Source organism: Triturus cristatus, chromosome 4_1, assembly GCF_964204655.1.
Source record: "Triturus cristatus chromosome 4_1, aTriCri1.1, whole genome shotgun sequence".
NCBI lineage: Eukaryota > Metazoa > Chordata > Amphibia > Caudata > Salamandridae > Triturus > Triturus cristatus.
The window spans coordinates 754923768-754944216 of record NC_140585.1 but is presented as its reverse complement, the minus strand read 5'-3'; the positions used below and the strand labels follow the sequence as shown (position 1 = coordinate 754944216).

At 43.1% G+C, this 20449-nt stretch overlaps 1 protein-coding gene across 1 annotated transcript in view; it reads right to left on the bottom strand.

The window, feature by feature from the left end:
• The window catches only part of LOC146855485 (sodium-coupled monocarboxylate transporter 1-like), a 425617-nt gene that overhangs the window by 95249 nt on the left and 309919 nt on the right, over positions 1 to 20449 (bottom strand). Inside the window, exons 9-10 of the mRNA XM_085651146.1 lie at positions 13998 to 14110; positions 8707 to 8774 (exon numbers count right to left, since the gene is read on the bottom strand). Of these exons, the coding sequence (XP_085507272.1) occupies positions 8707 to 8774; positions 13998 to 14110 (181 nt within the window). The remainder of the gene's footprint in view (positions 1 to 8706; positions 8775 to 13997; positions 14111 to 20449) is intronic.

Here is a 20449-nt window from a genome sequence, read left to right as displayed (position 1 = left end):
CAGAAATTCTGCAACTCCTCCTTACCATACTTGGCTCAAATATTATTACAGATGAAGCTTGAGCTGTGAATAAAGAACGCATTAGGTCTTAAAAAGAAGATAACCTAGATCCAAGAGGAAGAAGATTTTAATTTAGGGACTTTCAAATAGCAGAAGGATTGAGGGTTAGGGCTGACTACATCTCTTCGAAAGGTTTAGTTTTAATGGACTGAATACTGCAATAATCGAATGGAAAAAGCAGATTGAAAGAGACATTGTAAATAGCAGAATAAAGCAAGAAAAAAGAAAACAAAAAGAGACTTTATTATTTTCCTTTGCACTTCACAACCGAACAGTGGAACATGGCATCCGAAAAATCAGAACACAAGCAGAAGTGTATAATTGGTACCCTTATTGTAGTAGTGCTTATTGTCATAACTGTGGCGATTGTCACTTCTTTGGTTGGGTCTCATGATGCTGAAAAGAATGGGGAACAGACTACATTTACCACACCTATCTCAGATTTAGAAGAGGGTACATCCATAAAAGATAGAGAGAGGATCAAGGAAACTTGTCAAAAATTACATGTAGATCTGTCAAAAGGTGATTTTACGCTGAATGCATATGCTCGTTTATTGTATGAGTATGTGGACACCATGGAAGCGAAAGATTGTTATGTGTGTATGCAACTACCCGCATAAGTAGAAGAAGGTATTCAATACCATCATTTGCCTTTGACCTATGGCATTACATGTAGTGTATTGTTGAGCATGTTTTAGAGTAAGGCACACTTTGAGTATTATTTCTCAAATTATGATGTGGTACTCTTCGAAGTCCCAGTTGTTAAGTACATGAACAAATATGATTGTTATAAACAGGTAGTAGAGCAAATGTCTACATATTTTGTGCCTACTATTACTTTAGATACATCTTACACCCACAGACATAATTTGACCTGCATGTTAACAGACATTGAAAAGAAGTTTGTAGATCAGATAGAAGATCGGCATAGGCAGACTTTATTTAGACCAGATCTTAAGCATAAAGTGATTTCGTGGACCAAAGAAGAATTAGATCACAAGGCAAAAGGGAGTTCTGGACCAATAGTTTTGCATTAGACACCCGTCAACATATTATGTCAAGATTTTCGTGGGTTAGAGTGATTGTGAACACATTTTCCTGATTGAAGAATCCATTAGAAAAGCGCTATTGGATAAATTAACCATAGTGCCCAATGTGTATGTTGTGTGTGGAAAGAATGCGTATGTGAAGTTTCCCAAGAATTAGTATGGTATGTGTTATTTGGCTGTAGTATTTCCTAAAATATTCCATGTGGATGATTTATGGCCCTTGGAAGGGAAAGGACCCCATAGAGGAAAACGTGGTGCAAGTGCAGCACAAATCATTGGTGATGTGTTTGGAGCTATGAAACCCAGTATGGGTGTGATTTTGAATGATGTAAAAATCAGAAAGCTGGCAACATTAGTAGATAAAATCTATGTGAATACAGCCCAAATTCTCTTATTAGTTGATGGAGAGATGGCCTCAATAAGACTATGGTTCTTCAAAGTTGCCTTGCTTTAGATGTCTAACTAAGCTGGAGGAGTCTGCAAATTACTGAGAGTCTAACAGCGCTGCACTTCTATACCTGACAATAGTCGGGATATGAGGAAATATATTAATAATATCTCAGATATACATCAAGAGTTACGTAATCTGGCTGCTGAAGAACTCTGGTAAGGGATTTGGAAAGATTGGGAGCTGGTTTGGAAGTTTGGGGCAAGGCATAATGGGATACATCTTGAAACCCATCATAATAGCTGTCACTTGTATAATTGACCTACTGGGAGCCATAAAGGCGTACAAATGGCAAAAAGCCAGACATCAGGAAAATGTCCTGAAAAAGCGGGAACAGCAAATGGAACGACTGCAGGACAGTCATTACCAGCATCTCAAGGGGTTAGAAAGATTTAGACAGGGACGGCAAGCTACAGCTTCTGTTTAGGTCGGTCTTTTCTACAAGGAGAATACTGTCAGAGAATATAATGTTGGTGTTATGACACTAGTCATAAGAGAGGGGAACTGAAAGGGGGCTTTCAGCAATCTATATTGCATGGGGGCACTATATTCATGGTTAAGACGCACTCACATGTAGTTTATTGTTTGCAGTGTTTTATGATTATTAAGATGTATTTAGTTGAATCATTTAAACATTAATCGTAGTGAATACATTCAAGTAGGACTGTATAAGTATCGAAATCCCTGAAGGTATAAGGTCCAGGATGAGATTATATTCATATAGTGTAACTGTGATTAGTCTAAGTTGCCCGAGTCTAGGCCCAAAATCGCAGATTGTTTTTAGTTTCGCATCGCCTTGGTCTCTCAAGAAATAAATAATTAAATGCGGGGTGTGGTCGAAGAGAGAGATCTCACCTACTGCAGGTGCAGGTATGCAAACTTGTTATTTTCAGATTGAAGATACTCGAAATGTCTTTGAAGAGGGCTGGAAAGCAAGAAGGGAGGACGCCTTTCGTTTCTGGCCTATCTGGCAGCCAAGGCCATCCGAACAAAGAAGATTTAATTAAAAGGCTCCTGGAAATTTACCACACAGACAAAGTTGCAATGGAAAATTTATGATGATGCATTGCCAATTGAATCCCGTTTTTGTATGATGCGCAAGGACAGTGAAACTAGACTTCTGCTAGCTTTCGGAGGAGAAAGAGCATTTTAGAGCGAGCTCCAAAGCCTTAAGCTTATCGACCCATTTGACGTGAGTACTTCTTAGGAAGTCAACACGTGCCTGACACCTTTGGGAAATGATGGAAGGGAATTAGGTAGGACCTCCATTTAGAGCAGCGTAGGTAAAGATATTTTATTTTTTCCTAATGAAAAGGGATCTAGACTCTGCATCTATTCTTTGTTGCATTCTGATTTTGGAGTTTACCATTTTATGCATTTTGTGCCGAATAACCTATATTCGTAGACTCGGCTTTGTATTGATCTTTTTGTATCTATATACTTTTAGCCTTATAATAAATCGACAAAACTGAAGATCGGAGTCTGTGGTCCTTTAAGGCATGTCTATATTGAAAGTATATTCCTGAATTGTTTGCTCCCCTCAACCAGTTTTAGTAGGTAAATAAAAGACCATCCGCGCCAAATTTGGAGAGGAAAATAAGGGGTGCAATTTGGCATAAGCAGTTAATATCTTAATAATGTTGTTGCACACTTTCAATTGATTTTTTTGTAGGTTGGTGTATAATATATGCATTTTATTGATTTACTTAATGCCGAGGCAGCATACTGCAATGGTACCATTTTTAAATAATATTGTTGTATATCGTATACCGATTTTAGTAGGCCTGAAATTATTATATGCACTTTATTGTAGCATCTAAATGCCACAAGCGACATATTATGAGAAAACATTTATGACAAGATGTCGAAATAAAGTATTAAAAACACAACACAAATAGTGTGACAAGAACCTTGCAATACATCCAACTCGCCAGCCAGACAGTACTTGGAGGATTCATTGGTCACTACCGGGCTATCTGACCTATAGGAAACTCAAACCACCCATTCAGTCTTCAAGCAAGTAGTAAAAAAAGTAATAAAGAAAACCTCCCTTGTACAAAACAAAGCTGCTTTTGCCTGTAGGAGTCACACCTGGATGATAATGAGTGGCTACAAATCACTTGGTGCACAGGCATATTTTAATTTGAAGTATTCCTGTCTCTTGTGCTTTTGTTACAGGGGGCCGGTTTGCCGGTAGTAGGGCTGGTTTTGCCGTACTGCTGTAACACCGGTCCCAATAAACAAAAACGGCCCCACTGGTCCAAAACCGCTCCCCCCACCCTTCCGGCCCACCAGGGAAATGCCTGGTGCCTGCTACTGCCAGTTCGGCCCTGCTGGCACCAACTCATCCGCTTCAGAAGATATAGAGACATTACTGCCAATATTATGATGTGTATTGTACTAAGGAAGCTAAACTTTACCTCTATGAGGGCAGATTGTGAAATTTACTTATTATCTGACTAGGCATTAGCTTTTGGTCAAATATATTAACTTTCAAATAAAGCAGGTAATTCACTCAGGGCCTCATTTATGAGAAGTGTTGCATCGCTGCGTGAAAGCAGTGATGAGTCATTTCTTAGTGCACCCTACTTGCGACATGATGGATGCGTCATATTTACTGTATGACGCATCATGTCGCAAGGAGTTACAGATACGTTAGCATTTCTGAAGTATCTGTAGGCGCAAAAGTGACGCATTGCTGGACTGTATCACAAGAGTGACGAAACTCCAGCAATGTGTCCTTTCACATGTGGGAAGCCCCATGTGAAGGGGACAGCGTCAATCTTACGCCTGTTGTGAGGCAGGCGTAAGATATTGACGCATTTGCACTCTGGAAGTGGCGCAGTGAAATTTCAAAGATTTCACTGCGTCACTTCTACGAGGCTTACTTACGTGGGAACGCCCACCCTGCATACATTATTCCTGACGCAGGTATAATGTAGAGCAGGGGTTTACAAAGTGATGAATCTGCTTAGATGCGTCACTTTGTAAATAGTGCACAACAGGGGGCGTGTTTTATGCCGCCAATGCGTCACAAAAAGTGATGCAACGGAAGCGCAAAACTGTCCCAAGGCCTCATAAATAAGGCCATCAATTCTTACATCCAAGACTGTTTTCTAGAAGGATTTATATGAAGTTCTCTTTCCCCTGAAATGACACTGCTATTTTTTGCAAGTGAGAAAATTAGAGACTTTTATGTGTGGACTCTACTGAAATCTCAACTAGATTAAATAATCTGTACCATCTACCCTTCATTGCAGATGTTCTCAATCAAGTGAGAGTGACCTTCTGGTTTACTACATTGGATTTGATAGATTTACATCTCTGGTCAAAAATGGATTGCTATTTATCAGAAGAAAGCATAAGTGGGTATTGACTGACCCAGACCATCCAGTATCAAAGATATACGAAGATTACTAGGATTGGCCAATTTTTACAGTTGTTTGGTACAAAAGGTTTATCCTATTTCCTCAACTTTGATTAACCTTACAAGAAAAGATTTTTGGGGCTTATTATCAAGAAAAGGCGTTAAAATTATCGCCGCTTTAGCGGCAGTTTTGCGGCGATAATGGGCTTGATAATATGCCCTTGAGAATTCCCATAGAAGCCCATGTTCTGGTGTCAACATGGGCTTCTATTGGAATTCTCTGCGGCATATTATCAAGCCCATTATCGCCGCTTTAGCTGCAGTTTTCTGCCATTAAAGCGGCGATAATTTTAACGCCGTGCTTGATAATATGCCACTACCTTTCTAATGCAACAGTGACACTGGCATGGCATTCACTAATTTACAGAAATCGACCCAAAAAAGAAGCTTCACTGACTCTCTAGATGTCCCCGGCGGACACAGCCATTCTCAGTCAGTCGTAAGTCTAATGTTTGCTCATTACTAGCCTAGGGTTGGTTGTGGTGCGCTAACACATTGATTCCCAAGTGTACATAGCATACATCTGTTTGCTTGAAGTGCAGTAGGCTGACAAAGCTCACTAATATTTTGGAGGGATTTGCCTCATGCCAAATTAAGGTTTGTGATACCATTTTTGGTGCTTATGAAACTTAAGATCACTATTCAAGATGCCATTCTCCATCTTGTTTTAATATGAAACAAATTTTACACCAATGCTTTTAGCATTACCGTCACATTTTAGCATTTTAGGACCACATACATTAACATCATTGTCTAAAACAAACAACTAATATTGCCTCCAAAATATGATTGTTGCTAGGATTTCACTGCTTGGGTTAACTATTTGTATTGTCAAAAAAATGAAAGCTTCCATGTTAGTGGGCCAAAATAATTATATTTTAAGCAAACAAGCATGAGAGCTTCAGCTAAACTGTATCACCAGTTCAAGTTATTTTTCTGCTGTTGCGCCGTGAAGTTAAAGATTTCTAAACCATTGTGCTTGATGTTAAATGTGTCAAATTCGTGCTGTGATGGACAGCTGATATGTTGGGTGGAATTATTGGAAAGCATGTCAGTCTGCAACGTTTAGGCAGATGCTAACTCAGCATACTTACCAGCATGACATAATGTTAGTAAGCTCTGTGAGCTCTCAAGGCGCAGTGCTATGTTTTTACAACCAAGAGTACTTATGGTCGGTGCACCCTACTACATAACATGGTCCACTACATTCCAGTTCAATATGTAATTGCAATTGTAATTGCAGTTGCATTTATACAGCACTTGCTACCCCAGATGAGGTCTTAAAGTGCTTTACACCGAGCAGCACACTGCTCTAAAACCTAAGGTTAATGATTAGTCCTTTGTTATTGGTTATTGTTGGCTATTGGGATTAGTCTTGTGCACTCAAGCAAGCGTTGCATGCATTTATTTCAGTTTCCTTGTGACAAATTAAGGTAGTAGGAGTTAAATGTGATTACTAGTGAGGAAATGGGATATGTGAGTTAGATGTTCTAGAGGAGATTAGGTGGTGTTAGGTTGCAGGGGTATCACTTTTCTAAAAAAAAAAAAAAAACGAAGAGGTTGTGGCCTTTGAAATGAGTTGTGGGGAATTTGCAGAATTAGGTTAATTGAGATTACTGCAACATACATGGATTTAGAGAAGATTCTCAAAGAGATGAGGCATGCATAAGATGGAAAGGAAGGAAAGAGCTATTCAAAATGAAAAAGGATAGGTGACCATCAGAAGTTTTAAATAAAGACCAGCTTTTCGTGCCGGATTTTAGAAATATAGAGGATGTAGTTTGACACAGCATGCAATTTGAGGATGCAAGACTAGAAAGAAAACACATCATTTGCATGTGACGATATCTCTATATTAGGTACTTTGGTAGGTACTATAGTAAGGTGAACATTCTGCCCACTAGAACACTGCTACAGCAAGGAGAGCTGCTCAGCTCAGGTAGTGAAAGCCTAAAGTAATCGCTGGATGCAAACATTGAAAGGAGATTCTACAAACCCTGGAGAGGATGTCTATTGATGTTCAGCTTGATGTTTGGCTCACAGTATTAATATAATGGGCCATATGTAGGTAGCCCAATACCGGTCGGTAACAGCCGATTTTCGGTAAATATACCGTTACCGACCGGTATTTAGGCTTTTGCTATGTAGGGGGATCATTTCTGTATTCGGTAATTTACCGAATCGGTAAAATTACCGAATCGGTAATTTTACCGATTCGGTAAATACCGAATACAGAAATGAGATGTAGGGGGAGTGTGTGGTGGGTGTGGGGATTCGTTATTTACCACCAACTAAAAGTTGGTGGTAAATGACGAATAGGTGTAAAAATGCATTTTTGTGCACTGTGAAGTGTGCAATGTGGCAGACATACATGCCCCTAGGGCATGTATGTGCGCCACATGTGCACACATGGACGAATCAGGGGTGCAACAGGGTGTCAATGTGACACCCTGCCACCCATGATGATGCCTCCCCACATTACCGAATCGGTATTTACCGATTCGGTAATGGTAACTGGCTTCCCATTGATTCCTACGGGCCTCCTGGCCCATAGGAATCAATGGGAAACAAGTTACCATTACCGAATCGGTAAATACCGATTCTAAAATACCGACATTTACCAAATCGGTATTTTTTTACCTACATTACATTTACCGATTCATAAATACCGAATTGGTAAAATTCGGTATTTAAGAATCGGTAAATGTAATTTACCTACATAAGGCCCTTAAAAGTGGGATCCATTAGGGCACCTCTGATCTGAAATGGCACACGATGGAATTTGAGGGCAGCTTCCCCATAATGTGGAACTGTATTGTCTGCATTCCTGTGTGTGGATACCCAGACACTGAAGTGAGAAGGATCTTTTTAAAAATTAAATGAAGACTTTGTTAGCTGTTCTGCTGCTAAGACTTCTTGAAGCATTGTCCTTTGAACGACAGCAGGGGTGTGAGGTGGATCTGCAAATTATGTCGTAAAAGGTGGGGGGTCCCTTCAGGTGAGGCCCAGCCTTTTGTCTTTATTGTTTGTATTACTAGTTATGTTCAGATAACTGTACCAATGCCATTACTGTAAGTGCGCCCAATGACAGCAAATAGTGTTCTCTGAGAGGTTGAAAACTCTAAGGATCATTTGTCAGTGGATATGCTGACACTGGTGCCCAGATGGCTTTTGTGTGGGAGTAACCATGTGCAAGACATGCATCAGGGACCCTGGACCCACTTTGTCATTTATGAAAGCCCTCAAAAGCTAGACATTTGGTTTATCACCCCAGGGCAGTCTAGAAGATGCTGTCCTGAGGGATGCTGCACAGGGTAAAAGTGAATGCCATGGGCGTCATTTACATGTTAACAAGGCACCAGTGCACCAAATGTCCTTGGATGCTTGTCATTTGAAATTTACATACATACAAACACTTTCAAGGGCTTCAAGCTTGGAGTTAATATTATGTTAATAAAAAGCTGCTGTTGGGTGCTCTTGATGGTAAAGTTGTATTTTCTGCAGCAATGCATTCTGAAGACGGAGATCACCAGTGTGGAGCTTATATTTCAGTATCTCTTTTGGGCCATTAGTGGTTAGCTCTGACAGGCAGGAAAGAGCATTCCAGGTACATTCTTGAAAGTCTGATGATCTCTAAATCTCTTTTTCAAAGAATTTGCATTTTCAAATGCAATTTATCATCAATGTTTACTTTTTACAGTGTAAAACTATGAAAGACCTACCTGCATCAAGCCCCCGAGGTTAGAAGCCAGACCAGCCATAGCAATGCACACTCCACCAAAGAAAATATCTGTGTAGAAGAATTTAAGAAAAAAAATGATTGCTATTGTACCTATTAATTCAACTGAACTTTGCAAGCTAAACAGCACTGCAACTGTGTGTCTGTTTGTGTTTGTATTGTTGCAACTACTGAAAGTGATCTGGTTCTCATGGAAATGGTTACATCTACTGAACAAAACTGCTCTCCTCTGGACCTGCTCCTTTTAACAGATAGAACACAAGCTGTCAGCCTGGCACCTTACTCCTCTGAAGCCCGCAAACTCATCTGTGGAGTGCCTCAAGGTTTATTGGTCATCCCCATCCTTTTCAATGTATACATGATCCCTCTGGCCAATGTCACCTATGCACACAACATTAACATCCTCTCCCATGCCGATGACACACAACTCATATTCTCCCTCTTAGATAATACCCCAACATAAGAAACAAGTTTACTACATGCATGATCGAAGCTGCTAACAGGATGAAAGTCAACTGTCTCAAGCTCAGCACTGGGAAGACAGAAGTAGTGTTCTTTGGCTCACCATGAGACTCCAACTAGTGGCCAGCCGAAATCCACACCCAACAGCCCCACACAAGAAACCTCAGACGCAACATCAACAGCAAACTGGACATGACCACACAAGTCAACATCATTACAGCATTATGTTTCCACACTCTGAAGATGCTAAGAAAGATGTTCAAATGGCTCTCAAGCAACACCAAAAAAACATCACTCACACCCTAGTAACCAGCAAGTTGAACTATGGGATCACCTATGCCAGGATCACTAGGCAACTCACCAGAAAACTACAAACCATCCAGAACTCAGCAACCAGACTCATCCTCAACCTCCCACAAAGAAACCAAAACACACCACAACTCAGGTAGCTCCGCTGGCTTCCAATACACAAATGTGCTAATTTCGAACTCCTTACACACATATTCAGAGCACTACACAACTTAGGCGCCACCTACCTAAACAGTTGCTTTGCCTTTCACCAATGACCCAGACAACTCCACTCTGCAGGACTTCTAGTCACACACATCACGCGCATTCACAAAGCCAGGCAAGGAGGAGGAGCATTCTCTTACAGCGCTCTTAAAGCATTGAACGCTCTTCCACTCTCCATCAGAGCCTTTTCCTCTCTCCTTGAATTCCACAATAAGCTCAAGACTGGATTTTTTCAATTAAGCAACCTACGCTAGGCAGGACTAGGCACACAAACCTGCTCAGTGCCAGGATGCCCTTGCAGATAATAGTGCACTTTACAAATACATGAAACATAACGTAGCATATGACGGGTGCGAAGGGACAATCCTGTCTCATGCCTCTTTCTAACCTTAAGCGTTCAGAAGGGGCATTGTGAACTCTCATTCTAGATGTCAGAGATGTGTATCGCAGCTTAAACCAGCACAAGAGATGTACGCCAAAGCCAATTCTTTTGAGGATATCAAACATGCATGCCCATCGATAGAATCAAAAGGCTTTGCACCATTTTGTAAGACCCCCATCTAGGTTCAGTAACGTGACTAGCATATTACATATGTGAGAAATTGTGTTGTTGGTTGAGGGGGGTAAAATCCTACTCAAGCAACAGCTACAATCCTTGTCAGGGTGAACCACAAAAAGTCACTAAATGACCCTCTGATAGCTTGGCACAAAACCAGTCAGGCTTACCTTAGAGGCAATATTTAAAAAATGTATGCAGCACTTATACAGTAATAAAATGAAAACATGACACAAGAAAAATTGACACAAAAACAATCATGATACAATCAGTAGAACCGGAGTTATTAATGTTTAAAGTTTAAAGTGAAAAATAGTGCCTAAAATATCAAAGCCCCAACAGCAGACATCTATTTGTGCAAAACCGGGGCAAAGTTGAAGGTTAAGGCAGACCGGGATGGAGCGTGGTTTGGATACACAAAGTGGATTGGGTCCGGACTCCGCTTACCTTCAGACTTAAAACAAATTTTGAAGAAAAAATGTCTGACAAGGTAAAGTTCAGCACGGAAAGGCAGCCGGCATTTTCCGTGGAGGAAGAGTGACCGTCGGTGAGCTGCTGACATAATTGCACTGAAGGTTTCTATGTTCGAACTAAGACTCTTTTTTTAGAAGTCGAAAATCTCAAGCACCATGAAGCTGCAGGGTGTAACCATCGAGAGCGCCACAAGGCCAGATCCCCCTTCTGCATGGAGTTGCTGAAAAGTATTTGCTTCTGCTGAAAAAAATGTAGAGGGAGCTTCTGCAAAGTCAGGCCAACTGGCGATGCATCTTGGGCAGACTGGCAAACAGGTAGGTTCAGGGTTCCTCTCGATCCTCAAGCAATTTTTTTGGCAGAAAATTCCCAGGTTTTCGATTTGGGCTATCTGGACACCTTTAGCAGTACTTCCAAGGGTCCAGCACTGGAGTTGCTTACCTTGGAGGGTCTGGACTCACTCAAGCTGTGTCTAGGTGTCGGTTCAAGATTGGTGGGACTTTTCTGTCGCTGAGGCTCTGATTAGGAGGCCAGCCAACTACCCCTTTGAGTCACTCTGGAAGTCCTTGGTTCAAGTAGAAAAGCAGGTCTCACGCAACAGGGTTGTTCTCTAAGGGCACAAGGCAGGCTTCAGGCAGCTGGTTAGTCCTCTTCGTACAGTAGGGTAGTCCTCTGAAGTACACAGGAAGCAGGGCATTCCTCTGGAAGGCCTCTGATGGTCCAGAAGTGAACTGAAGAGTGAGTCCCAGGGTTGTAATGTTATACCTGGTGTTAGATATGGGGTCTCTAGTTGGCAGTGATATGCACCCTGTCAATGTAGGGACCCTCGCTCTAGTCAGGGTAAGTGAATTAGACATTTAGCGCCAAGACACCCCTGGGTATTCGTGCACTCAATAAGTTACATTAGCATAACATAACCTAAGATAGCCCCAGCTCACCTCTTTGGTAGCTTGGCACAGAGCAGTTAGGCTTATCCCAGAGGCGAAGTGAAAGTATTTGCACACACACACAGTAACACAGTGAAAACACTACAAAAGGACTCCACACCAGTTTAGAACAATAGCCAATATTTATCTTAATAAAACAAGACCAAAACTGCAAACATCCAACATACACAAGTCAAGATATGAATTTTCAAAGATTAAATAAAGTTCAATTCTTAAAAATCTATGGTTGCGCTCCATCAGGACAAAGTGCCATAGAGGCATCAAAGACAATGCAATGCACAGGGGAGGTGAGACGAGGCACCGAAAAAGCAGGCAATGTGTTGGTTCCTTACTCACGCAGGATTGGTGATGAGTCGGTTTCTACTGCTAAGCAGGGGAGGTGATTTGTTGGTTCCTTACTGTCGCAGGGGAGGTGATGCATCATTTTATGACATGCAGCCTCAGCTGCTTACTGCTGTGCATGGAAAGTCAAGTCACGCTGTGTTGATTCCAAAGCGATGAAGCATGCACTAAGTCAGAGTCAAAGTGGTGCATCATGGACTTCGGTGATGTGGTGCTTAAAATTAATGCAGCGGGGGTTCTTCTGACCCACTGCGACAGAAAGCTGAGACCTGCCTTGTAAACCGTGATCGTTGCGTCCAGCGGGGACCACACTCCAGTGAAGACATTGGCGATGTGTCGAGTTTTGCAGCTTTGCATGGGCTAGGAAGGAGGTTGGGAGTCAATGTGTTGATTTTTCTTTTTGCTTCACCGGAACTTACTTCCAATGGCCCAGGAACAGGACTCGGCAAGACAGGACTCTCAGCAAGAGAGCCCAGGTGCTGGTAGTTGAAGTCTTTGATTGCCCTGTTCTTAGCAGGAGGTAAGCTCAACTCAAGCCATAGGAAAACCTTGGAAGCAGGATGCAGTAAGCATAGTCCAGTCCTTTTACTCCCAGGACAGAAGCAGCAGAAGCAGGCCAGCACAGCAATGCAAACAGCAAAGTGACAGTTTCTCCTGACAGCAATCCAACTCTTCTTCCTTGCAGAATGTCCTCAACCCAGAAGTGTTCTGAGTATATTGTGTCAGAGGTCCAGTACTTATACCCATTTCAGCCTTTGAAGTAGGCAAATTTCAAAGGAAATTCTTTGTACTGCACAAGACCTTGACTTTCTCTGCCCTGGCACCAGACAAACTGCAGGGGGGTGGAGACTGCTTTGTGAGAGAACAGTCACAGCCCTATCAAGGGGTCAGTGTCAACCCCTCCCACCACTCTAGCTCAGGAACACCCATCAGCCATGGCAATGGGCCATTAGGATATGCACGGCACACCTCACCCTTTGTGTGATTGTCTAGATTGAATGCAACTGTCATCCTGATCCAGACATGTATTCAGAGACTGACAGAGACACAGAATGGTTAAAGTAAGAAAATGTAAATATTCTAAAATTGTAAAGTTGGCATTTCCAGACCCTCGATTTAAAACCAACTTCAATAAAAAGATATCTTTTTAAATTGTGAGTCTATAGAAACCCAACATTATTTTTCTATGAGCTCCCAATTGGCAGATACACTTGTAAGATGTCACAAGGCAGCTCCAATGCTAACCTTTAGGAGAGATAGGCTTTGCTGTAGTGAAAACCAAAATTGGCAATATTTCAGTACCAGGACATGTAAACCACAACAGTATATGTCCTACCCTTTATGTACACTGCACCCTGCCCATGGGGCAACCATGAGCCTACATTAGGGGTGTTGTACATGTAATAAAAGAGAAGGTTTGGGCCTGGCCTTGTATATAAGGCGAAGCACATATTGCCATAGGTACGTCACTAAAAGTGAGGTTCCTGTGGTGATAAAGGCTTGTAAATATGCCCCCAAGTGTAAGATCAGTTCTGGGAGTGAGCACAGCGCAGAAAGTGGCCTATGGGCCCATCGTTGAGGTCATTTACCGTTAATGTTCTGTGTCATCCTACTATGGCTCTACAAACTGGACAAAGTATAACCCTTTTTGCAGTTGAATCTTAGGGTAGCAAGGACCAGAAGTTAAAAGCTTCTCAGATAGGTAGTGTGGGCAGCAAGAACTCAGAACGCAATAGTCAACCAAAAAAAAACAATAATTGTATTGTCCAGCCCAGTGCTTGCCTTTCGGAAAAATAAAGTGCTCTTTAATTACACAGGAGGACGAATACTGCTTAATTCAATTCAACACACAGTGTGGTATCCCTGAACACGATTATCTTATTGGCAAAACACTAGTTAACCCCCTCTTTGTGTTCACACACCCCCGGGAGCCCTAACTTGATCTGTCCCAGAGCAAAATCAAGAGGTTAGTTAAAGACTTACTCATCAGTTTGGAGATCCATGATAATTTCCTTTCCGAGAGTGGGCTGCAGAAGGGTTTGATGAAGTCCTCTATAGTTACTGCTGCTAAGGCACTGATGCTGGAAGACACAGTACTGCAAAAAAACAAGGCTGAATGAGCAGGAGACCACACTCATTTTTGGGGAACATTTTAATTGCTTGTGGCTCAGTTTACCACACGTTTTATATTTGTACATCATGACCAAGATTATTTGTATTCACCTTGGTACACAGCAAAAAGGGATCAAGAGTGCTAGAAAGCGGCATATTCTTATCAATGTGCAAATTTAATTTTTAGGTCGAGCCTAGCGGCAGCGCGCATACACTGCTCGCTCTGTAAGACTGCTGTAGTAGAGTATGGTGAGAGAAGCTGCGCCCACTCTCCTCCCATATTTTTTATTCGCATGTGTCATTGTCTTTCGTAAATGCTGCCTTCGGATTCATTAATAGGCTTGTTAGTCCCTCCTTAGTACAGCCTTGTCTTCTTTTGTACTCTCCCATGGCGACTGGCCCTTTTACTTCAGTGGTTACACAGGACCTGTTATCTAGTCTGTAAGCACTATTTACTTTATTTAGTTTCTCTTACTGCAGGGTGGACATGCGCTGCTTCAGCTGAAACCTCTGGTGTTTTTTAAAGCAGCATGGCCTCCCCTGTAACACGGGTGCCTGCTTTCAATCACTTTAACCCGGCATTATCTTGTGTCTGTTCCAACCCCCCAAGTAAAATGGATTTAGAAATGATTAGTGAATTAAGTCATGTGAATTCCAGGTAGCACATAATCCTGTGCTAATGGGCTGAAGCTGACAACAGCACATCTGTGTTACATGTCATCTGTACTAAAGCCACCTGATTTTTTTTGTTTTTAAGGAGCTTTATATAGCATGAACTTGACCCGAAGGTATCGGGTATTAGAGCGCTTTACACAAGCACCAGTTGCATTACATGAGGACATATTCATTTTTTTATTAGGCACGGGAGATTAAGTGATTTGCCCAGAATCACAGGATGTTGCGCATCCTTGCCAGACTCGAACCCGGTTCCCCAGATTCGAGGTCGACTGCCCTAGCCGTTAGGCCAACTCCTCTCCCCGGCTTTTATTTTGTTTTCAAAAGCCTGTTTTATTAACATCAACACCACCAATACCACCACTATCAATACCACCACCAATACCACCACCACCAATACTACCAACACTGCTAATACCACCACCAATAACCCCACCACCAATCGTACCACCCCCACCAATACCACCACCACCAATACCGCCACCAACAACACCACCACCATCAACACCGCCAATACCAATACCACTACTACCACCACCACCACCAATACCACCACCAGTGCCACCAATACCACCACCAATATTATCACCACCAATACCACTACCACCAATACCACCACCAATACCACCAGCATCAATACCACCACCTCCACCACCACCAATACCACTACTACAAATACTAACACCACCATCCATCCCACCACCAATACCACCACCACCAATACCAACACCACCAATACCATCACCACCAATCCAAAACCACCACCACCAATACCAATACCACTGTCAATACCAATGCCACCACCACACCAATACCACCACCACCACCAATTCCACCACCACCAATACCACCACCACTGATACCACCAATACCACCACCACCATTACCACCAATACCACCACCACTAACACTAATCCCACAACCACTACCAATACCACCACCACCACCAGCAAAACCACCACCACCAATACCAATACCACCACCAATACCACCACCACCACCAATACCCCCACCACCACCAATACCACCACTAATACCACCACCAATACCACCACCACCTATATCACCACCACCAATACCACCACCATTGCCACCACCACTAATACCAATACCACCACCACCAATACCACCACCACTAATACCCTTATCACCGCCACCAATACTAATACCACCACCAATACCAATACCACCACCAATACCACCACCACCACCAATACCACCACCAATACCCCACCACCAATAGCACCACCACCACCACCACCACCAATACCACCAATACTACCACCACCACCAATACCAGTACCACCACCACCAATACCAATACTGCCACCACCAATGCCAATACAGCCACCACCAATACCACCACCACCAATACCAGTACCACCACCACTATTACAAATACCACCACCAATAGCAATACCACCATCACCAAGACCATCACCACCAATACCGCCACCACCAATACCACCTCCACCACCAATGCCTCCACCACCAATGCCACTACCACCACCACCAATACCACCAATACCACCACCACCAATTCCACCAATACCACCACCACCACCAATACCACCACCAGCAATACCAATACCACTGCCTCAGCGCCTCTCGCTCACTAGTAATAGCAGGGGCACTGTACAAGGCCAGAGCAGCAGCTGTGACCATCCATTCCTCCATGGCTGCCATAATGCATAGCCCATCCTGCACCAGGAGGTGAAGCCAGGGCCCTACTACAGCTGGAGTGTTTTTTTATTAGGCCAAAGATAGCAATGACCTCACGCAATGCCACACTGCACACTCAAATCATGGAGAGGGCAGGAATTAGCCCGCCCCACCCGCTCTTCCTCCTGAGCCGTGACAGTGTAATCAAAGAGCGAAAGGTGTTGGATCTCTTTGTTAGTGTTTATAGCTCGGATCATATGTAACTCTCACTTCACACGTTGTGTCTGCGTAATTTACAACACTTACACATCTTCTTTACTGCACTATTTATCACTACTTTGAAGACGTCACAGGCCGGTCTCTTCCTCTGATATTTACAATCTAACAAGCGGTCGAGAGTCCCTTTAGTGCAATGCAATAGGTCTTGCATCTGTGAGAGTTAAAGCTATTAGTATATTAAATGACAATGCCTTTTTTTATGTTTTAAAACCCAAAGCATAAATAAAAGGCATTGTCATTTGCAATGCCAATAGCCCAAACTCGCGTGAATGCAAGACCTATTGCATTGCAAATGCTTGTTTAAAAAAACTGGTACCGTTCTAGTGGCCCAAACTGCAGTCTTGGCAACTCGGGTGCGAACAAGACCTCTGTCCGATGTCTCCAGCTCATTCAGAATTCGGCAGTCCACCTGCTTTTTTGGTTGCAACGGCACGCTTCTGCCTCCCCTTTGCTTCATCAACTCCACTGGTTCAAGGTTAGCAAGCGCATCGAGATCAAGACCCTTTGCTACATGTTTCCAGCTCAGCATGGCTTGGGTCCCAAATATATACGAAACCTTGTCAAGCCTTATCTACCCTCTCGCAAACTGAGATCAGCCAACCTTTCCCTCTTTTCAGTTCCCAGAGTGTGGTGGACCCGTATGGGTGGTGGCTCGTTCTCCTTCCTCGGACCCAAATTGTAGAATTCCCTTCCGTTGGAACTCAGGATCTGCCAATCTCTCCTTGCTTTTCAAAAAAAGCGAATTTGGCTAGACAGAGTTGTGAAGGTGAGAGGTGGCCTAGCCTGCATACATCGGAGCACACTCGCGGTCTCCCTCTCAGAGTCTTCTATGCCATCATCATGCGAATACCTTTGTCTCAACATCTCTAGTAACAACCCCCCGGTGTGCAAACTACACACATTCTATCACCCCTTTAGGACAACCTCCCCTACATCGAACAATTAATGGAAATCATCTCTGGCAATGTCGATTCCGTTCTGTCACACATCTACCTCTGTGATTTCAACCTTCACTGGTCTTACCCTAATGACCATGCGGTAACATGCCTCAAATCTTTCTTGAGTGATCACGAGCTGATTCAACATTGTGACCGGCTAACCCATAATAAAGGAGAAACTCTGGACCTCATCATCAGCAAAGAACACACTATCACAATGGATACGAACACCCCTTGCGATTGGTCCGACCATCACAGCATCTTCTTCCATATTAACATGGAGGTGTCTCGGAAGAAGGCTCAACCAACGAAATCGAAGATTTAAAAAAGGGACCTCAGAGATATCAACACAGCCGATCTAGCAAACCACTGCAAATTTGCCCTCTCTTCCCAATTTGACATGTCTGAGGTTCATGTACTCACTGACTTTTACAACTCTACTATCTCTAGCATCATGAATTCCATTGCTCCACTCCAACAAAAAAATGCCTCAACAAAAATATCCAAGCCATGATTCAATGTCAACTTAAACTCGGAATGTCGCAACATTAGGGCAATCGAACGATTCTGGAGATCCAAACCATCCTCGGACCAGCTAAAAAATCCTAAAATCGGTTAGGAGCTCCTTTAACAAACAAATCAAGAGAGACAAGGCGGACTATTTCAGATCCCAACTTAATCACTGCAAACCGCTCCAAGAAACCTTTTGAACTGGTTAAACAACAATCGTTGAAGCATCAAACCGTTTTGACTCTGAAGTCAGCCCTCCCTCATGTGATGATCTGGCTGCTTTCTGACTGAGAAATCAAGACTCATCAATATTGATCTGGATACCAGGCGGGCACTACTGCTATCCAATGAGTCTGCGCCCCCGCCGGCTTTATTAGACAAGATTGAACCGATGAGCATGGGCATCAAGAACAATGCCTCCTGGGACACTTTTACCCCCCTCAGTAAAAGAGACATTTAAAAGGTTCTTCAGAGTATCAACCCATCTAATCACTTCAGCAACCCGTTGCCACCTTCCATCTTCAAAGAAATCAAGGATGTCGTCTCTCCCATCTGGACAAAGATTGTCAACGCTTCTCTGTCACATGGCACGATCCTGGAGTGCCTAAAAGCAGCTCAGGTAATACCTATATTAAAAAAAACTACCGCAGACAGCGCTGACCTCAACAACTTCCGCCCTATCTCCAACATCCCCACACTAGCCAAACTCCTAGAAAAATGCGTCCAATCGCAACTCTGTGCTCACATCGGAAATTTCCATCTCCTGGACCAACATCAATCTGGCTTTTGCAGGGGGCACAGTACCGAATCAGCTCTCACTCACGTTATGGATGTCATTTTAAAAATGCTTGTCCAAAATGAATCGTGCCTCCTTATTCTCCTTGACCTCCTCGACCTTTACTCTGCCTTTGACACTGTTAATCACGACAACCTCCTATTCATTCTGGAGCACAGGATGGGCCTGTCTGGTCCAGTGTTGCAATGGTTCTCATCCTTCCTCCATCACAGATCATAAAGAGTGAAGGCGAACCACTCTCTCTCTCCCTGCCATTACCAGTATCCATGGGGGTCCCCCAAGGGTCCGCCCTATCTCCCATTCTCTTCAACTTGTTCTTGGAACCATTAGCCAATGTACCAAATTCCATGGACATTCTCTTCCATATTTATGCGGACGACACCCAACTTTATCTGAAAATCTCCTCCCCGGATAACATCATTTCACTCAACTCTACCCTATTGACTACTCAAAACTGGTTAACTGAGAACCACCTCCTACTCAACACCTCCAAAACTGAATTCCTTCTCATTTCTCCCCCGAATCACACCCCTAAGTTAGACCTCTGGATGAACCACCTCACCGCCTTCAACTGCTCCCCCCTCATTATTGACTCATATTAGCAATGTGTGCAAGGGAGCTAACCACCTGATGAGGATACTCGGGAATATCAAACCTTTCCTCCCACAAGCTGACTTCATGCAAGTGGTCCAGGGCGCTTGTTTTGCCGAGGCTAGACTATGGCAGTGCCACGCTCTGAGTTCTCCCCAAATATTCCTTGGCCCAACTAAGGGCCTCATTGAATGTGGCGGACAGATTGGTTACGGGTACCAAAAGAAATGTGCACATCTCCCCAGTCTTAAGATCTGTAAATTGGCTGCCCTACGAAGCAAGAATACAGCTAAAGATTGCCTGCCTATCTCACAAAGCCCACCATTTCAAAACCCCCAGTTATCTAGCGCAAAAGCTGGAACTATCCGGAGGGGGTAGACCTTCTAGGAGTGCTACCTCTCTCCTCCTGAAACCTCAGATCTTCCACAAAAAGAGAACGTGTCACTGAGCTTTCTCCAGCTCTGCACCAAAGATCTGGAACTCTCTCCCACCGGAAATACGTGGAATCTCCTCCAAGGGTGCTTTCAAATTGGAAGTAAAAATATTCCTTATGAACAAGTTCTTACCTCAATAGGGAGTTGGATCGTCTGCTCTAATGCACTGGACTTACACCTTTTAGCCCTGCGCTGGATACTATTCTTGTTTTTTTTTTTTCTCCTTTCTCTCTGAATCATTTGCTCCCCTCCTATTTCGCTATGTACCAGTGATTATCTTACTCTCGGTTGACCCCTTATATTTGTAACCGCTCCTGTTCTGTGAGTTCTATTTGATATGTGTTCTGTCTAGTATTCCTATTTGACACATGTACTGCAACTGTTACCTCTCCTTTCCCTCCAATTGTAAAGCGCTCTGATATCCCTCGGGATCATGTT